At 30.0% G+C, this 19,980-nt stretch overlaps 2 protein-coding genes across 2 annotated transcripts in view; both read right to left on the bottom strand.

Annotated features, from left to right (window-relative positions):
• LOC113387814 overlaps nt 1–19,980 on the bottom strand; it is an 872,338-nt gene that overhangs the window by 685,926 nt on the left and 166,432 nt on the right. The gene's annotated exons all lie outside the window — the stretch shown is intronic.
• On the bottom strand, nt 14,650–16,509 carry LOC113388199 (zinc finger BED domain-containing protein 5-like). The gene is made up of 2 exons (XM_026625600.1): nt 15,105–16,509; nt 14,650–14,960 (listed from the first exon to the last, which is right to left on the bottom strand). The coding sequence occupies exons 1-2, from the start codon at nt 16,507–16,509 to the stop codon at nt 14,650–14,652; spliced, it is 1,716 nt and encodes a 571-aa protein (XP_026481385.1).

The raw sequence follows: 19,980 nt of genomic DNA, 5'->3' as shown, positions 1-19,980 counted from the left end.
CCCATTTTTCATTCGGGGAATGGAAAGCTTTTAGTTCCAAAGATAATTGAAGAACTGATTCAAAATATTTTCTGAACAGCCGTGCTAAAGTAACGTAATTTGAAACACAAATTATACTTTGAAGCATATAAAATAACGTTCACATGAAAACTAGTGGTGCAAGGCATCGTGTCTTAAGGCAAATTGCTGGAACTTCTGATACCAGAATTATATATTCGATGAAAAAAATCAATAAACAATAAATAGTGAACAATGATTAATAATAATTGTTTTGAATATTTTTGAATAGATAATCATAATTATCATATATTTCATCGTTCATATATTACACACAAAAAGACTTAAGAATGTTTACATCACTAAGAAGTGTCGAATGAATGCATCTGAAGATATATTTCTTGTAACAACGCATATGAAATATATACATTTTTTAACTGAATTGTAAATTTAAAATTTATAATTTAAGTATAAAACTTTGTATATTTTTGAAAATTTTGAATAACAATTTTGAAAATTTTGAAATTTGTTGGAACCGTATAAATGAACTTCAAAAATTAAAAATCTTGGTACGAAACCCAAAGATATTGTAACAAAATTAGTACTCATTATTAAAATCTCTATAAAATATCTGATAATTTGATGTGCATATGTCTAATGATCATTTTTGACCTACAAATTTTTTTTTTTACTTTTTTCTCTGTATCTCCGAAACCGCTGGACCTGCCTTACAAAACATCGAATCAATTCTTCGTTTCATCAATATAAATCTAATGTTTTTTGAATCATTGAAATCAGAAGCTTCGTTCTCTCAAAAACTACCATTTCTTACACATTTAGCTCTGTACTTCCAAAGCTGGTCTTGCCTTTGCCGAAAACTAACCACCACTTCTCCCAATCATTACGAATTGTATGTTTTTTGTATGATTCAAATCGGATGGTTCTCTCAAAAACTTAATTTCTATTTTCTGCACTCTTTGCTCTGTGTCTCCGTAACGCAAGTCACCCCTTCAGTAGGAAACGAAGGTTTTTTGAATTATTAAAATGCGCTCGAAATCTTGGACAAATAAATAAATTGTAATAATTGTATATATTTTTTTGAACATACATACTAAGGTATGCTAAAATCTTCACAAACTTCTCAAACGTAAAGATATGCAAAAATTTTCATTTCCTATTTTTGGACGATTACAATAACTTACCCTGCGAAAACGTTTATATAAAAAAAACTATAAAAACAATACAATTGTCTTGGTTAGGACATGACAAATTCAATAATAATGAAAGTGAATCTATTGCTATGCACCTTACTGATCTTCCACCTTCCAATTGATCTTACGCCTTGTTTATAAACCAAGTACCTCTAAAGTGAATGTGCAAGGAATATTTATGACTAATCAATTATTTTTCATGACAAATAAATAACGCCACTCAAAAAGATCTCTATCGCATCCCTTCCAGCTCGTGAAAGTGTGTACTCCTCGTGCACTGCATCGTGCCACGCAGGCCAGATTTTATAGACAAACAAAATCATTTGCGATTATAAAGTCGCGATAGCTCCGAGTCTCCAGGCGAAAGTAAATGGCAAAGTGTTCAAAGTGTTCGGTAGTGAAACTCAGCCTATCTACCCACTCATCTAACCATCCATCTATCTAGGCATCCATCTGAATCGGGGAAGCCGGAAAGCCCACGGCACGAAAGCGTGGCACTCCCAAGCAAATAGGCCCATTGTGCTAAGGAGAGATCCGCCCTATTGCATTTCCCCTAATAAACCTCTTCCGTTAAGGGTAGGTAACTCGCATTTCCTCGGGGATAGGGGACAGGGTGAGAGAGCACTAGATTCCTTGCTTGCTAGGTTCAGAACATTTACTTAAGTGGATGTTGAATGTCTTCTGTTTCAGACAACCAGTTGGAGGACGTCTCACTTCCGTTAATCTTGGAATAGATCCTATTACCTTTATCACATTAAAGCAAATTTTCCTGCTTTGTAGACACATTAGCTCATTAGTAATATTCCTTTAACTTTGGCATGTAATTTCAAAATCACCCTACTTTTACGATACTGTCTTATCCATTCTTCTCCAATTTCATAACACATCATGTTACCATTGCTCGTTATAAAATTTTCAATCCAAATTATTGATTCTCCTGTTCTTCTAGAATTTCACCATACTTTAGTTCTAGAAATAATGAATTGCCATTTAAAATAAAAACGTTTCATAGCAGTATTAAATTACATTAGATTTTTAACTGCTTTTTCAAACAGTTATGAAACCAAGTACCAACCATTTTTGGGATCATAACAATTCTTTGGAACTCTTAAGCTTTATTACTGTGGTGAAGATTTACTACAAAAATAAGAAAAAGTTGTCTTATAAATTTTAAGTGAAGTTTGAAAAACATCCGATTCATCAAATAGATGTCTCTGTACTATATTTGTGTACAGATATAAATACTTTACGACCATGGCTCAATAGTGAGAGGTGACGCAACAACAAAGTTACAAATTTGATCAAGCGGCCTGATATCAATTAGTAGTGGCCTGATATCAAGTAGCATGGCTTAAAATTAGAATCAATTATTATTGGAAAATTCCTGATGATAAAAATCAAACATAGGCAAGCCATAGGCTGAGTTGCATTCTAAAAAAACGACAATATTAAGAGAAAACGTTCACCATAACAAATCCATGAATTAATAAGATCAGATTGCTGTTTCAAAATTAAAAAATTAGAGTGTGTTTTTTTTTGTCAATCAAAACTTTATTAAAGTCAAAACTTTATTGAAGTTTTTAAAACAACTATATTTGTTTTTATGATTTTAATTGAATTTTAAAAGGAATTTTAATTTTCGTCTACAAGACCATTAAACAAGTGACTTTCCATACCGGAATTCAATATTCGCGGAAAAGAAATCAGAAATCAATAAATATTGATCCATCATTAATAACAATTGTTTAAAATATCTTCAAATAGATAATTATAATCAAAATATATATCATCGTTCATAAAATATACAGTGACGATCTTATCGTATCAAAACACTTGAACAAGTTTACATTAGCAAGAGGTGTCGAATGAATCCATCTGAGGATATATTTCTTACGATTAGAATAACGAATTTGAAATATATAGATTTTCAAACTGAATTATAAATTCAGATTTGAAGTATAAAACTTTATTTTTGGAAATTTGAAATAAAATCTGAAAATTTTGAAATTAGCTTGAACTGTATAAAGTAAACTTTAAAAATCAACAATCATGGTACGGAACTCAACAAAATTGTAACTCATTTTAAAAAAAAAAATCATATATCTGATAATTTGATGTGCATTTGTCTAATGATCATTTTTGAACACCAAATATCATTTATTTTTTTACTTTTACCTCTGCATCTTCGAAACCGCTAGACCTTACCTAAAATTTGTGTGTTTCGTCAATTCTTCATTTCGTCAATACAAGTAAAATATTTTTTGAATCATTCAAATCGGTTGATGCGTGCACCCGAAATCGTGGACGAAAAATTGTATCCAAACACACACACACACATTCATTGTTTTCTAAGGTATGCCAAAATGTTCAGAAACCTTCAAAACGTGAAGATATGCCAAAATTTTCATTTTTGATGTTTTGCGATTGCTATAACTTACCCTATGGGAAGTTAAATATATAATTTTCTTCATAGTTACAAATTTCATCGTATTTATTCATGTTTCATAAATAAGTTCGACAGGTGTAAAAAATGCAACAAATTTCGCATAACTTACATTAACCATGTTGCATACGTTACACCTGTCGTGTTACCGTAATTTCTCGTTATTATGAATTAAAGTCACATAAAAATAACGAAGTGTCACATTACATTAAAATACGAGTTCGTAACATTATTTTCCATAGTGATAAAAAATACTGACATCATTATTACGAACCATGATAAACACATTGATGAAACCAGATAATGAATGTATTCATTACTTTAATAATGGTATTTTATACAAACAAAATATAATTGTGATTCAGTTATACAATTTTGTGTAACGGTAAAAAGATAAAACTTTTTAGGAACGCTATATGAGTTTTGGAATCTCAGGAAGTGATAAACAGTTTACGAAACACAATCAATATAGAGTCAACATTGTACAAGTGTCGATTCCCAGCAGGAGCCCAATGGTCCAACCTCTTTGATTTGAGCAACAAAAATGAATTGAATGAGCAATCAATAGCCGACGCTGTTTGATATTAAATGAAAATAGGACACAATCTAAACGTAGCCGATTTTGATTGTTTTTTAAACGTTTCTTATCGATGTTAACCATCAACAATCGACGTGTGCCGGTGAAAATTTGAACACGTTCGAAAGTAATTTATCAGAAATCAAATGTGTTATCGTGTTAAACTACATATTAACAATCCATCAAGCAACTCTATGAGTTAGCCGTCACTCATATGCCTTACTTTGCATACAAAGGATATTTGAAAGAGTTAAAACGATATGAAAAATGTTTTTTAAATTGAATAATTCTGAATAATAAATAGAAGTTGGGAATAAATTAAATATAACAAAATATAAATCACATGTATCATCGTTTAATAATTCTCATTTATTACAATATAGTGAAGAAAAGGGTCGATAGACCCTAGGTATTTTTAACTTTAACTAAAAAATCGAAAAGATTTTTTTTATATATCTTTAGGTTTCAAAGGTTTCTGAAAATTTTGACATACCATAGAAAACATGGATTTATGTTTGTGTCTGTGTGTGTGCGGATACATTTTTTGTCGACGATTTCAAGAACACGGATGAACCGATTTGAATGATTCAAAAAACGTTCGATTGCTAAAGAGATTGATAAAGTGACGTTCTGATTAGTTTTTGGCAAAGGCAGGTTTAGCCGTTTCGAGGATACGGCTCGACCAAAATAGCAATTTTTTGAGAGAACGGAGCGTCAGATTTTAATAATTTAAAAAATATTTTACTTGTATTGACAAATAGAAGAACTGATCAACTTTTTAGAAAGGCAGATCTAGCGGTTACGAAGATCGAAAGAAATAAGTAAAAAAAAATGGCATTTGGTTTTCAAAACTGATCATTAGACCATTGAATTATCAGATATTTTATAGAGATTTCAATAATAAGTACAAATTTTGTTTAAAATTTATGGGTTTCGTGCCAATGTTTATTCCTTAAAATTTTCAAAAAAGTCAAATTTCAAAAATTTCTAAATTCTCTAAAATCTAGTCATTTCAAGTTCTGAAAAAAGTTGAATCTTTTTTAAAAATTAATTCTTGGTGCGGGAAGTTCCAGCAATACGCAAGGCACGATGCCATGCATCACTGTTTAGATTTAGACAAGAACTAGTTTTTTTTAATAATAAAACATTTTTAAAATTCGAGATTAATACATTCAGGGGTGTTGAACAGTAAAATCTACATTAAATTTTTCATATTTGCATAAAACGTGTACATATGATATAACTTCATTTTCGTCCAAAATATGAATGTGTACATTGTATGCAGGATGTTCCAGAACTCAACGTCAAGACGAAGCGGTGTGACAGTGTCGTAACTATTATGAAAATAATTGGAATTTTTTTAATTCCACATAGTTTGAGAGCTTTTAAGTGCTACCAAGAGCTTTGGTGAATCTATGACCAATTTTTGATTATCGTGGTTAATTTTTATTAATTTTCTTCAAATAAGCTTTGAATTGATAATCATAAATAACATATTTTAAGGACTACAACAAAAAATAATGATACAGTTGCCCCAAGTTTTCTTGAATTAAGACTATGAATATATTTTTTTCAAAATTGGTCGACTTTGAACAGCTCCCCTTAAAAACGAATGTAATAAAGTGTATTTGCAAGTTCTTTCAGAAATTTGCACATTCAATTAGAATTGTTAAACGTTAAAATACTTTAGTTTCATAATAAAAGAATATTGAGTAAAAAAACAAGAACCTAAAAATAACGTGATTTTTGCAAGTAATGGATAGGAGCAACTTTTTGTCATAAAGCTTGACACAATAAGGGTAGCATTCGGTTTTGAACTTTTAAAAGCTCGATTTTTTTAAATAATTATTTTAGAGAACATAATAAAGCAAAATTTATATCATAACTAAGGAATGTAAAATTCATACGGTGATTATTGAAAACCATTTTTATGGTGCCAGTAGCGTCTCTATCCGAAGTGTTTTTATAGTATTCATATGTGTGAATGCATTTTAATACACTTCAAAAGTATTGGAATAAAGCCAAATGTTTGTACATGTTAACAATATCGCATTCTACCCATTAGCAGATAACTGCATTTATATTTAAATTCTATTCGTACGACTTCTAGAAGAAATGTTTTCGCTACTATCATTTTCTTATTTGCTCAAACCCAACTTATTTGCAGTGACTTTAAAACCTTCTTAAGCATGTTTTGACTGGATTAAATTTCAAAGCATGTGAAAATTATAATACTTCTGTGTAAATAACAGTTTCATCAAAATAATTACTTTAGCCTTTATGTGCCTTCTCGGGCCCAGGCTTAAAACTTGAGCAATGCCGAACATCACGTATAGAAATTCAAATATCTAAAACAGCCGAATAGTTACAAAGTTTGTCTGAAGAGAAAATTAAACTTGCTACATACATATTTCAAAGGTTGATATTGATGATCGGAGTTGTAATTAATTTTGGGATAAGTAATTACTGTAATTTAGGGACCGAACAAGACAGGTATAATTGGGTAAAGAAATTATATGAAACAATCTAAAAAAACTATTTTCAAAAATCAAGGAATAATGGATAGCTTAAAATAGATTTTTGTATAATAATTGCGCTTTATTAAGAAAAGTTTTTATAAATTTAATTTATTTGAACAATATATTCTGCAAAACGACAAAACGTGTATTGATGAATTACTTTGCATGATATATTAAATGAATGTTCATCAAGTAATGTAATAAAAATATTTTCCATATTAAAGGACATTTATCTAAAAATCAAGGATAATTTAAAGTTGATTGATATCACATTGCTCAACGATAAAAATATATTAGTTTATTAATATTTGATGTAATAACAAAATAGCTAACTTTACATATTGAAAAAATTGATCTAGAGTTCAATGATGATTTAAGGTTTTACGTTTTGTTTTTTTAATCTTATGAAAATAAACAATGAGAAGAAAATTCTAATAATTTTGCATTTAATTTAACTTAACAAAATATTCTACAATTCGATAGAAATTTTATGGATGTATTACTTTTAAAGAAAATTAAAATAGGAATCATAGATGATTTTTGTGCTGCTGTTAATAACGTAATGAATTTTTATACATAAATATTTAAAATTTAATATAAGTTTGATAAATTTAATGTCGAAATAACGGTGAAAATTGTTAATTGTAATTTTTTAGTCAAAAAATCAATATGAAGCAATAAATGTTCTCTAATTTCGATAATTCAAAAAAATTACAAGCCCAATATATCTTGTATATATTGTGTATACATAAAGGTTATTAACATAAAATAAACAAAAGAAAGGAATAAAATTCTCATGCTGACAAAAACTATCTAGTCAAAAGTGGCGTTTATTTAGCCTTGGCAAGTTGCATGAAATTGTAAGAATTGACTTAATCAATCGAAATGCTTCGATTGGTTTTTAAATTATTGAAATCGGTTGAGGCGTTTTTAAACAAACGGCAATGAAAGTTCTATTTTTGACAAATGCCAAAACAACTATACTAATTTTTGATAACTTTCATTCATTTTTTTTAAATTAAACGACTGGTCGTAGAGCCGTAATATTTTAGTATGATCTATAAGACTATAGTATCTACCGTCAAAAAAATTCATAAAAATCGTCGAAAAAAATTGTATTACTCTATTACAAGAATTGCGGGCTAAAACGTGGCAAAAAAATTTTTCACTTTTTTAGTCGCTAGACGCTAATCCTCATCGAGATACATCGAATGGCTTTTAAATTTTTGAAATTTAAGCCGTTTTTTAGAAGCCGTTTTTTAGAAGACGTCGATTTACGGCAAAAAGTCTGTTCAAATACACATACACACACATATACTTTTTCCAAATTCGGTTTCATTCGATTCAGAATGGCTTGAAACGTCGAGAAAACAAAATTAGCAAATCGGATTTTTGAAGAAAACATAAACTTCACCTTCGGAAGTTAAAAAAGCAATTAATCTAAATGTGGTCTGATTTAAGTAAATAAGTAAATAAATTTAAGTAGTAATAAACATTTTTTAACCCTTTCCACTCGCATGCCACCGCTCTGGCGGCATAATTTTTTGCAATGAACGAGTGGGATGGGTTAAAAATTTAGATAATTTTAAAATTTTGATTCTTGAATTTATAATTATTTCATAATAGTTTTAAAGGATATTAGAGATGGCAAATATTTTATTCGGAAAAAACTTTTCACCCTTGGACTACAACTGTTGCACATCTTGTACGTACTGCGGATAACTACTACATAATCTCACAACTCTTGTAAAAATTTGAACATTTTGCAATTTATACAATAATGTTTTAATATAAGAGAAATTATTCCCTGAAACACCGTTTCGTTCCGATCGATTCCTTCAGCAACACATGTAAAATTTATGACAAGAAATCATGCATCTTATCTTCACTCGGACCGGTAACAAATATATAGTATCCATAGATTTCGAAGTCTACTATGGGTTAGAGTCGATTAATATGCTTTCAGGTACAATATGATCCTGCTCGTATGTAAGATAATATGCCAGACAGTATTTTTTACCGGCAAGTTCATGTTTGCTTTTCTTGTATAAAATAAACATGAATATATACTGGCGCGGTATGATTGTATACGTTTTCTGATGTATGGGCGACGCGGAAGTTTCATATGTACATAGCATACTATATGGATTTGTTAACTTGGAATTATGAACTTCTATAGTTCGTATAAACACATAGATGAAAATCAAACAAAGACTTATAAGGAATGTGTGTGTTTTAATGAAGATGTTACGTAAGATAATGGAAAAAGGAATTTGAGCCGCTGGATTAATCTAATAACAGATACCGTAAAATTTAATAATAAAGCGAATTGTTGATTATATCATGATAAATTGAATTCAGCATAATGGTTTTAATTAATATGATTCTCGTAAATGAATATATTCGAGATACTGTTTCATACTCACACAGGACTCTAAGGTCGACAACCGAAACACTTACGCAAGAAGAGAAAATACAGAGAACTGAAAGCCAAAGCACAAGGATCAAGGAGCATGGAGGCAGAAGTACGAAAAGGAAAATAAAAGAAAAAAAAGTAGAGGAATAGTGGTAATGGAAAGGGTAGACTAAAGGTGAGGAAATCATTTACTTGTCGTGGTTTTCAAACCATGGACCTGCCTTCTGGTATACTATCATTTTTTATTATTATTATGTGTTATAATGCACATCAGAAAGATGCAGTTACGATATCTTTCTTTTTGACATTTGTGCGTTTTCTAGGCTAGGTATTACATCCAAAACAACTGATTGCACAGCAAATACGTAGCATATTTACAGTTTTTACTATCAAGAAGTGAGCGTTGCCATAACAACGGTGTTATGGTCTAATTTACCGGATAATTGGCTTTCGGGTACTAACGATAATAAATAAGCATATTATAAATATTGCAATATTACATTAAATGTTTAACATTCTAGTAGAATTTTTGAAATTTGCAAAAAGGCTTATCAATAATGGAAAAAAGCTCGACGAGCATAAAAGTCGTACCGAGATCCAATTTTAATAATTTTTATTAAAAAAATTGATTGAGAATATATATATATATATATATATATATATATATACTTAACATACTTGTAATATGAATATAGTATGATTCTAAAAGTATGAAAAGTACAAAACAGTATGTAAAGTAGTAAGTACATAAAATCACTGTATATAGTAAAATATAAACAGCAAATTGACTTAGGTATAAAAAGAATGTAAAGCGAAAAGTATATAAAGATCACAAAAGTATATTGCGAAACATTGAATAAAATAGAATAAAAATAAAAATAAGTGGCTAAATGCTAGTAATTGCAAAAATAATAAAAATTATGATAAATGATTCATCTGTAATATAAATTTACTTCACATAGAGAGTTTTGCAAGCATCTATTTAAAATAAAGAATTTATATGTAATAAACAATATCAATATAAAAAATAAGAAAATTTACGTTAAAAAAATGTTATCGCAATTTATCTTATAGTAGCATGTTTGACCTGGATAGTCAGTCCCAGCAGGAACTAATAAGAGTAAAGAACAAAATCGTGTAAAGAATATTACGCTTTATACATACTTGTTTCTTTTTAATTTTGAAATTTATTTTCTTGAGAAAACAAGAAATATTTGTCTACAAATTATCTGCACTAATGAATAGAGAAAGAAATATCTAGAAACTAATGAGATTATTCCATTAATAGTACAAAATATATGTAACAAAATTAATAAAAATTATCCACAGTAACCAAAACAGTATTTTTTTCCAAAGCTCTTAGTTGCACTTAAAAGCTCATAATTTCCAACATCATGATGTATTTTTTTCGATTTTTTTTTCAGGACAGTTAAGGTCAATACTATCACCCCATTTCAGCTTTACGTTAATTATAAAAAATTATTACCCTGAGCGTCTTAAACAACCATTCAATTGAAAATATACCCCTATTTCGGTAATTATATCTGGGATCAGATAGCTTCTAATTTCAGTATTTAATTAAGTCAATATTATACATTTGAAATAAACATTTGAAAGGATTCATGACAAAATACTCCGATACCGAGTTTCAAATACCAAGCAAACACGAAATTTAAGACAAGATCAACAAAATCAAAGAGTGTAACGGTCTGTATAATATTACTTGTTTCGAAAACACGATAATACTTGGAAATTCATTTTGTTAAATGTTTACTTCGGGTAAAGATCAGTGTACTTTATTACAGAGGACTAAAAAAGCAGATAAAAAACAAACTAAAATTTAGACTTTAGATTAAATTACATATGATAAAATCATTTTAACCCATATTCTCTGAATAAGCCATATCAATATTTAACAAAAATGCGGAAAATATTTCATTTTCAATTGAAATCTAATAGTAAACTGAATTATTGTAGAGAAGTTTCTAAATAACAAACTTAGATTAATCAAACTTCAAGACAGAAACAAATTATAAAAATTAAAGTTATTAATTATTGATACATTTTAAAAATCTGTGTAAGATTTTATTAAAACAAATTTAAAATATTTAAGTTCAAAATAAGTTACATAATATAATTGATTATCTATTAAATTCTGTTATAAAAAGTGAGTTTCTGTAAAGTGTTCGATGTTATAAAATATTTTGCATAAAATGTTTAGTGCATAGGCATAACATGGCGCATGACCCGGGCGCTCAACATGCCCGGGTCAAAATTCCGCATGGCCGTTAGGTGTCAAATAAGCCAGGGTCAAATAAAACAATTATTTTTTTTAATTAATTTAATGACTTAATTATTGCATTTTTATGTTCGAGAACAATATTACCCAGTTTGGGCTTAACGTCTAGGTCTGGGACACGCTGTATATGACTTTGATGTATGGTCAAAGTGCAAATGATAATTGTCAACAAACGATTGGACGATATGAATAATAAAAATAATGATTGTAAACAGAATTTGTAATTTCAATATATATGATAAATGTATTTTTAAAGCATCAAGGAAACTACAGCAAACATTCTACTTCCACGTTAGTTTCACCTTGTCTACCTTGAACAAACTGAATTTTTATTAGCCCTGCACAAAAGCATAATATATCTTCGCGATTGAGTCCGCTGATAAAATCGATGTGTGTTTTCATGCCGTTATCGAGTACCATGCAAATAGTATGAATCAATCCACCCTTCGGCGCGAGTGTTTTGAAAACAGATAATGTTGCTTTGTTGACTCCATTTATATCAACATGTAGGTTCAAACGCATGAGAGAGTTTGTGCGTAATAGACAGGACGTTGGTGGAAAACATATGCTTCATTAAAAAAAAATCTTCAAAAATTAGCAGTGGTTTCTAATTTATATTCTCACCACGGTGAAAATCTAATATTAGAAGTACTTGATATCAAGCTGGCCGAAATGGTTAACAAACAGAGAACCAGTGGTTTCTAATTAACGTTTTTACCACAGAGCCTCAACTAGCTTTGAAACCAACCCAGAATAAAATCATTAAATATAGATGGATTGACCATTGGGTTACGTTCTAAAAATACAAATAAGTAAGAAGAAGTTTTAGCCCAACAACTTATAAGACGTAAGGTTCTGATTGTTCAGTTAAGAGAATAAAAAAAAATGGATTCCACTTTTGCTTGATATCAGGTTGTCCAAATCAGTAAGTTATATTACGAAGCCGGATTTTTACCGTTGTGTTACCTGCATGTTTAAAAATATAACTTTTTTAAATAGCAAATATTTATTATATTATAATCATTAAATAACTCCACGACAATTGTTTCTTTATCATCCGTCTACCGGCTCTCTTTCAATTCCATAGCATACAAAACGGCACCGTGGACAGACTGAGTGATTGATCTAAGATCGGAGGCCGCGATTAGCGGAGATACTGACAGGGGCCCCGCGCTCGCACAATCATCAATCCACGTCAGAACCTTAGCCTGAGTGCGCCCCTCTGCGCCTTCGAGCTTGGTCAGGTAGAATACACCTGCCGACTCGGGCTCGGGAAAGGCCCTGACTACGCCTCTGGGCCCATATGAGAATAACCTTTGCACGAAGCATGTCAAAAGATTATAACAGCACCATGCTGATGAGGTGAATTAGGAAGGTTTGTTGTTTATGTATTAATTTGGACGATAATTGTAATATATATATATATATATATATATATATATATATATATATATATTCTGGTGTAATATGTTTGCCATACATTAAAGAATTGTACGTTCCTTGGAAAAGACCTTTTTTATAAATCTGGACTCTCGACTTGTAAACAATTTTAGTACAACGAATGCCTTAGAAATCTCGTCTATCAAATAAATTGTCTAAATTGCAATTTAATTTACATAAGAGAAATAAGCCAGAACCTAATTAAACGTTTACAACAACATAAAAACAATTCAAAAAATCGCAGACAATTTAAAACTATGCTTGCGGACCACACTAATACTTTAAAACACAATATAGACTTTTCTAACCCGACTGTACTACAATTCGAACGAAATTTATTTAAACGAAGGATTATAGAATGATCTTTTTTAACTATTTATAACAATAAGACAATAAATAAACGGAATGAACTTAACACGCTGAACACTCAGCAGAATTACCATCAAACTTGCATCAGCCTAGTTCTTCATGGAGCACGTTAATTTGTTGGACCCAAGGTTAGTTGTATTTTTAAATATGATACAAAACATTAAGTATAAAAATATATAATTCAACTATTTATCTATATACGTATATTGCATATAACAAGTCGCTTTTTAATACAAAGTATAAATAGTAATAGTGAGTACACAGTTCTGCAGAATAAAGCTCAGTCAGTAGCTTGATTTAGAAATTGCATAGAAATAGAAGTAAAAAGAAGAATTTAAAAAATAGCTAACTTAAAATTAAATAGAATTAGAATTGTTAAGTTGAATTTGAATAATAATAAAAGTTGGACATCAAATTTAAAATTGGAAAAGATGAGGTGAGCAGTCTATAAAATGTTTCTGATATCCATATCATATAAATTACGTTATTATTGAATATGTTTCGATAATTGTGACATGAGTTGGCTTCTCTCAGGTTTAAAAAAGTTAATTTACAAACAGACTACCTGATATCAAGCAGTATTGATAATCATTTTCACAAGACGATGTGTTTTGTGATTTTCAAGTGAAAATAAAACTTGGAGTTTTGATACAATATATCAAGTATAAATAGGATGACCATTGGGTTGCCTTCTAAAAAATTAGTTAAGTTTTATCATAAAACTATTATTCTAATTCTTGCTCAAAAACAAAAATAAGTATTGAATGCAAAATATAGCAATTCATTTTGCGGTATAACTCTTATATAAATTGTTTTATAATTTAGTCATAATGAATATATCGATAAATTTAATTTCATTGAACCGTAATATAATATAAATTAATATAAATCATATTATATAAATTACACTTGGAACGATATTCTACCTTCAGAATACAAACAGAATCACAGCTTGTTGGTATTCATGGCAATAACCTAAAACGATAAAATTTCTAATTTAAATACACCTCTAAATGGAACGTGCTTAATTATCGAAATATCTGGATTATAAAATAGAAACCTTGAATATCTAATTAATTTGAATGACCTTAGGGCAGCGGTTTCCAACCTTTTTTTCCTTGCGCCCCCCTTTTGAAAGAAAAAAATATTGCGCCCCCCCCCTAATTTTTTTAACAATTTAATTTAAATATACTTAATTGGAATTATGATTTATTCAATCTCGTACCAAATAATGCACAATATACATACATACAAAAATAAACATACAAAAATATACATACAAAAATATACATACAAACATAACTATGGATTATAGGAAAAAAATAATTTTAAATTTAATAAAAACAAATGATATAATATTTCACACAATATTAAAAAATTAATGCGACGGTTGAGCTTGTTTTTCAGCACAAATTTTCTCAAACCGCGGCCCCATTGTAGAAATCGCTGTTCTCAGTTCCTTTTCTATCACTAAACGAGATCGGTACTTTGTTTTTAATACTGCTACTGCAGAAAAACCAATTTCACATAAGTAGGATGTCACAAATGATAATAAAATTTCTAAGGCTTTATTTGTCAAAGTTGGAAAATCGTCCTTTACTTGTAACCAAAACTTAACAGTATTCTTTTCGTCCTGAAACATCTGCTTCAATGTGCTATCACTAGATAAATCAATTATCATTTCCTGCTCTGTCGTTGGAAGTCCAAAATTATCATATTTATCAATAACAAATGGATTTCTAATCCATTCGTATTTGGACATATCTAGATCTTTGAAGTAATGCGCAAATTGGTTCCTTAAACTAGTCATATGATTGATAATAAGATCTTTACTTGCTTCTATTTCATCATCAGTAACACATGTAGTTTTAAAAGAAGGAAACATATCAAAGTTATTACTTTTCATACTAGCTATCCACAGCTCTATTTTTTTCATAAACGCCGTAATCTTGTCCTTTTGAAAAAAAGCATGAATTTGAGTTCCTCGCATTGATTTATTTAAATCACTTAGTCTTTTAAAAATGTCAACTAGATACGCAAATTTTGCGAGGAACTTCGTGTCATAAAATATGTCTGCTTCATCTCTTTTATTATCAGCAAGAAAAATGGCAATTTCTTTTTTGAGCTCAAACACCCTTTGAAGTACTTTAGCACGAGAAAGCCAACGTGCTTCACAATAATAAAGTAGTGCTTTGTATTCTGAGCCCATGTCATCACACAATTTTCCAAAAAGCCTTTCTCTTAATGGACTATTTTTGATAAAATTAACAACTTTTATTATAATTTCAAATACTTCAAGTAATTCTTCACCCATATTTCTTGCAACAAGAGATTGCCTATAAATCATACAATGCGTCCAAACTGCACGAGGAGCCACTTTTCGAACTAGGGCCTGCAGACCAGCATTTTTTCCTGCCATAGATGGAGCTCCATCAGTGCACAGTCCAACACAGTTCTCCCATAAAATACCTTTTTCAATAAAAAAGTTATCAATTATATTAAAAATTTCACTCGCCGTAGCTTTGCCTTCAATTGCCTTACAGAATAACAACTCTTCTCTAATATCATTTTCCATAACATGTCTTATATATGTTATTAAGTGTGCATCCTTAGCAACATCGGTTGTCTCATCTACTTGCAACGCGAAAGAAGATAATTTAATTTTTTCTATCAACTGATCGCAAAGATCATCAGATATATCTGATATTCGTCTTTCCACCGTATTATCTGCCAGCGGAATGCTTTTAATTTGATCAGCATATGATTCACCAAACATCATAGCTATTATGTCAATAGCTGCTGGTAGTACTAAAGTTTCTCCTATTGAATGGGGTTTTTTGCATTTAGCAATTCTATACGAAACTTTGTATGACGCAAGTAACGCTTTTTGTGATACAGACAAAGCTTTTGAAAACGATTCTTTCTGTTTATTTAAGTTATCTAATTTTCTTTGGAAAAATTCTTTTGTTTTGCCAACATGATCGGCGACTTTTTCCAGATGTCGTTTTAATTTACTTGGTTTCATGCTATCTGAGGCCAAAGAATTCATACACAGCAAACACATTGGTCGTTCTTGACCATTAATGATCTTATACGTAAATCCCAATGATAAGTACAGTGGATCATATTTTCTATGTTCAGTTTTACTATTTTGTGAAGAAACATTTCCATTATTTTCACCACCCTCTTCTTCTGCTTCATTAAATTTTCTTTTCAACCCAGTCACGTATTTATCCATCACAAACGGTTTTTATAACAAATCAAAGAAAATCACTTTTTCACTACTTTTCACAATAATTCCTGGCTAATAATGTGCTAAAACTAAAGCTATAAATTTTAACTCAATAATAATTTAGAAATGATTTTTTCTATATATCAACGCGTGTATCTCCAGCACAACTAATGAACTAATTCGATTTATAGATAACAGAATAAAAAGGATGCTTTTGTTTATTTACTTAAGTTAGTCTCGAGTAAGCACGTGAATATTCGATATGATCCAAGTGTTTATCTTTTGTTTATAGGCCTACAGCTCACTCAACTACAAACGCAAAAACGAAATATTTTGAATGCACCAAAAGTATAGTATAATCATGCTTTTACATTTGTCCTGACAGAATTGCGAAAATTGTAGATTACTTGCATACATTTTGCTGATTTGTTTTTGACACTTACTCAGCATTTAACAACCATATTTTTGAAAGAGCTTCGCGCCCCCCCCTGGGACGGCACCGCGCCCCACCAGGGGGGCGCGCCCCACAGGTTGGAAATCGCTGCCTTAGGGTGTGTTTACTTGAAGTTGTTTATCATTTGATCCTTAATGTAAGTATCATTAATGTATTTACTCAGAATTAAGCACGTATGCAATCAGAACCTTAATTTTAATTCAGTTCTGGTTAAAACTTCTTATAAGAAACGCTTGGTGAATATAAATGAACATAAAATTTTTCATAACTTTCTATCTGCTTTGGTATTTTTTTAAATCATGGTGTCTTGTTTTATTCCGATAGTTTTTCAACTTTTAATGATGAATATTTAATATTTAATGAAGCAAAAAAGTAACTTTTAAAGTAAACCGAATAGACTTGCTTTTAAGTAGCCGTCTTTTCTCGAACTTTTACATCACTACTTTTTCAAATTCAATATGCATCCATTTCCTCTTTACGTAAGTAACCAGACGAGAAGTGAATATTTAAACTCGCTTTGCATCGTCGATATTTCTATAAATATAAATAAAAATTTCGATATGATATATGGACGTGAATAGATATGACATGTGCCACAAAATACTGAATTTTATATACTCTATTCTTTTCTTCGCGCATTGTAACGCTCCGAGACGTACCTTATTGAAATGTTAACACTCTTGAAATGCATGCCGAATGTGTGTTCATAAAAAATCTACTGAGTAATACAAAAAACAAGGTAAACAAAAAAAATATTTAAAAACACTAGACCGTATTGACCCATCGTAGTTCTACCCGTCCCCTTTTGACTAACTTTTTACCTGAAATTGACTTCTTTGCTCGGCAGAGCTGGGTCGAAAACATTTTAACAAAAGACTAGTGGTGCATGGCATCGTGCCTTAAAGCAAATTGCAGAAACTACTCGTACCAAAAATTAAAATTATTTATGAAAATTTCACTTTTTTCTTAGAACTTTGAAATAAATTTTTATGAAATTTTCAAAATTTTTGATAAAAATTTACCGTTTTGAAACATTTCTTTTTTATACTTAGAAATATTTTGGAGATCATGAACTTTTTTCAAAGCAACCGCGATTCGTTAGCTGCATAGAATCAAAATATTTTAGCATATGTCTAATGTGTGCATATGTCTAATGATCATTTTTGTCAGCCAAATGCCATATTTTTCACTTTTCTTATTAGATCTCCGAAACCGCTAGACCTGCTAGCCTAAAAAATCATCAGTTCTTCATTTCATCAATACTATTTGTATTGATTTATTTCACAGATTTCATCAACTACAAATAAATACGTATCTTCGAAACGGCTAGGTTTCCTTATCACAAAAACTAATCACCACGTCTCCTTATCAATACGAACCGAATGTTTTTCGAATTATTCAAATCGGTTGATCCGTGTTCGTGTTCTCAAAATTGTCGACAAAAATTTGTATCCGCATACACACACACGTACACAAACATCAATTTTTTTAAGGTATGCTAAAATGTTCAGAAACCCTTGAAACGTAAAGATATATAAAACTTTTCATTTTCGATTTTTTGTGATTACTATAACTTACACTACGGTAAGTTGATAAATGCCAGTTGTCTAAAATCATCCCTCGGACTGCCTGATATCAAGCAGTAGTGATATGTAGAAAAAAATAAAGTGATACGTTTTCTAATATTTTTCAATAAAATTTTATTCAACTTTGAAAAAGAAGCTTTTAGATTTACACGGTCAGTTCTTGCATGTGTAAGCAAATTTAAGTTTATGACAGAAAAACGCTTTTGCAAATGCAGACGTGTAATTATGAAGTTGGCGTGCTCAACTTTACTTGGAAACATGAAACGTGTATTTTAATGATCGAATGATATTAGTGTATTTACTAATTCAGACACTGTAAAAAAACTTATACGATAATAAAACGAAAAAATAAGAACAAAGAACAAACGTGCGTTGCTTGTATGAAGGATATAATAACTTTTAAGTACATAGATCATAGTTGCTTTGTAAAATCCTGGAATAATATTTACTATTATTGATTATAGGTTGCAGTTGCACATAAAGTTACAAACAAATATAAGCATGTTTTCACAAAAATACTTAATAAAAATGAGATCAAAATATGATCAGTCATGTAAAAAACACCCAATGTAGAGCAAAGTCATAATAGGGTAGTGCCCTGAAAATTTACTGTAATTAAGTGCACTGGAAATTTACTATTTTTCATCCCAGAATTTATCATTTAAGAACAAGTAAATTAAATATTTGAGTTTGATTCATTTGATTACTTTAGGAAGTAAACCTCTGTAGTAGTAGACTAGACTGACAATATACCCATCACAAGGATTATATCCATAACATCAAGGACTTACACTAATATCTTACTTTTATTCTACTATAAAAATGCGTTAATTCCTCTACTCTAACCATTTTCCTTTATAAAGATCTGCGAGGAAGAATGTTTTAAGTACATAATAAACATATCAAGAATAATGGATATGAAACACATTCACTATACTCTCAACTACCTATTTTCTTTCAGTATAGTGATTATAGCATAAATCACCGTTGAATGAATTGAATGATGTTGGCCATTACAAAAAAGATCAACGTGAGAAACTACGTTATTTGTATATAGATACGTAGGGTATAAATATATGGCCAATGATTACTTATCTCCAATTTCTGATTACCAGTATTATAAATTTGTAAAAGACCAAAACTTCAAAATACACAAATCTGTCGTGAATGTTAAAACAAATTTATATAGTATACTTATTTACTATCTGAATAATACTTGACTAGTACTCGTAAGGAAAACCTGGGCGTAGGTAGTCCTGGATTTTGACGAAACTTCTAAATAATGGTAGATTTTATACCCAAAAATAATGTAAAATAAAAATTAATTAAAATTTGCATTTCAGCGTGCTAACGTCGCAAAATTCTATTTTTTTTTGTCTAAGCTCAGGATTCAAACCCTGCTCAAGTTTTTTGTTTTCATCAGAAATCATTAACTTG

The sequence above is a fragment of the Ctenocephalides felis genome, unplaced genomic scaffold (assembly GCF_003426905.1).
Source record: "Ctenocephalides felis isolate EL2017-DRISC unplaced genomic scaffold, ASM342690v1 CF-g0.4_SCAFFOLD_03572, whole genome shotgun sequence".
NCBI lineage: Eukaryota > Metazoa > Arthropoda > Insecta > Siphonaptera > Pulicidae > Ctenocephalides > Ctenocephalides felis.
The sequence above is the reverse complement of the archived record's forward strand: the minus strand, read 5'-3'. Positions and strand labels throughout refer to the sequence as shown.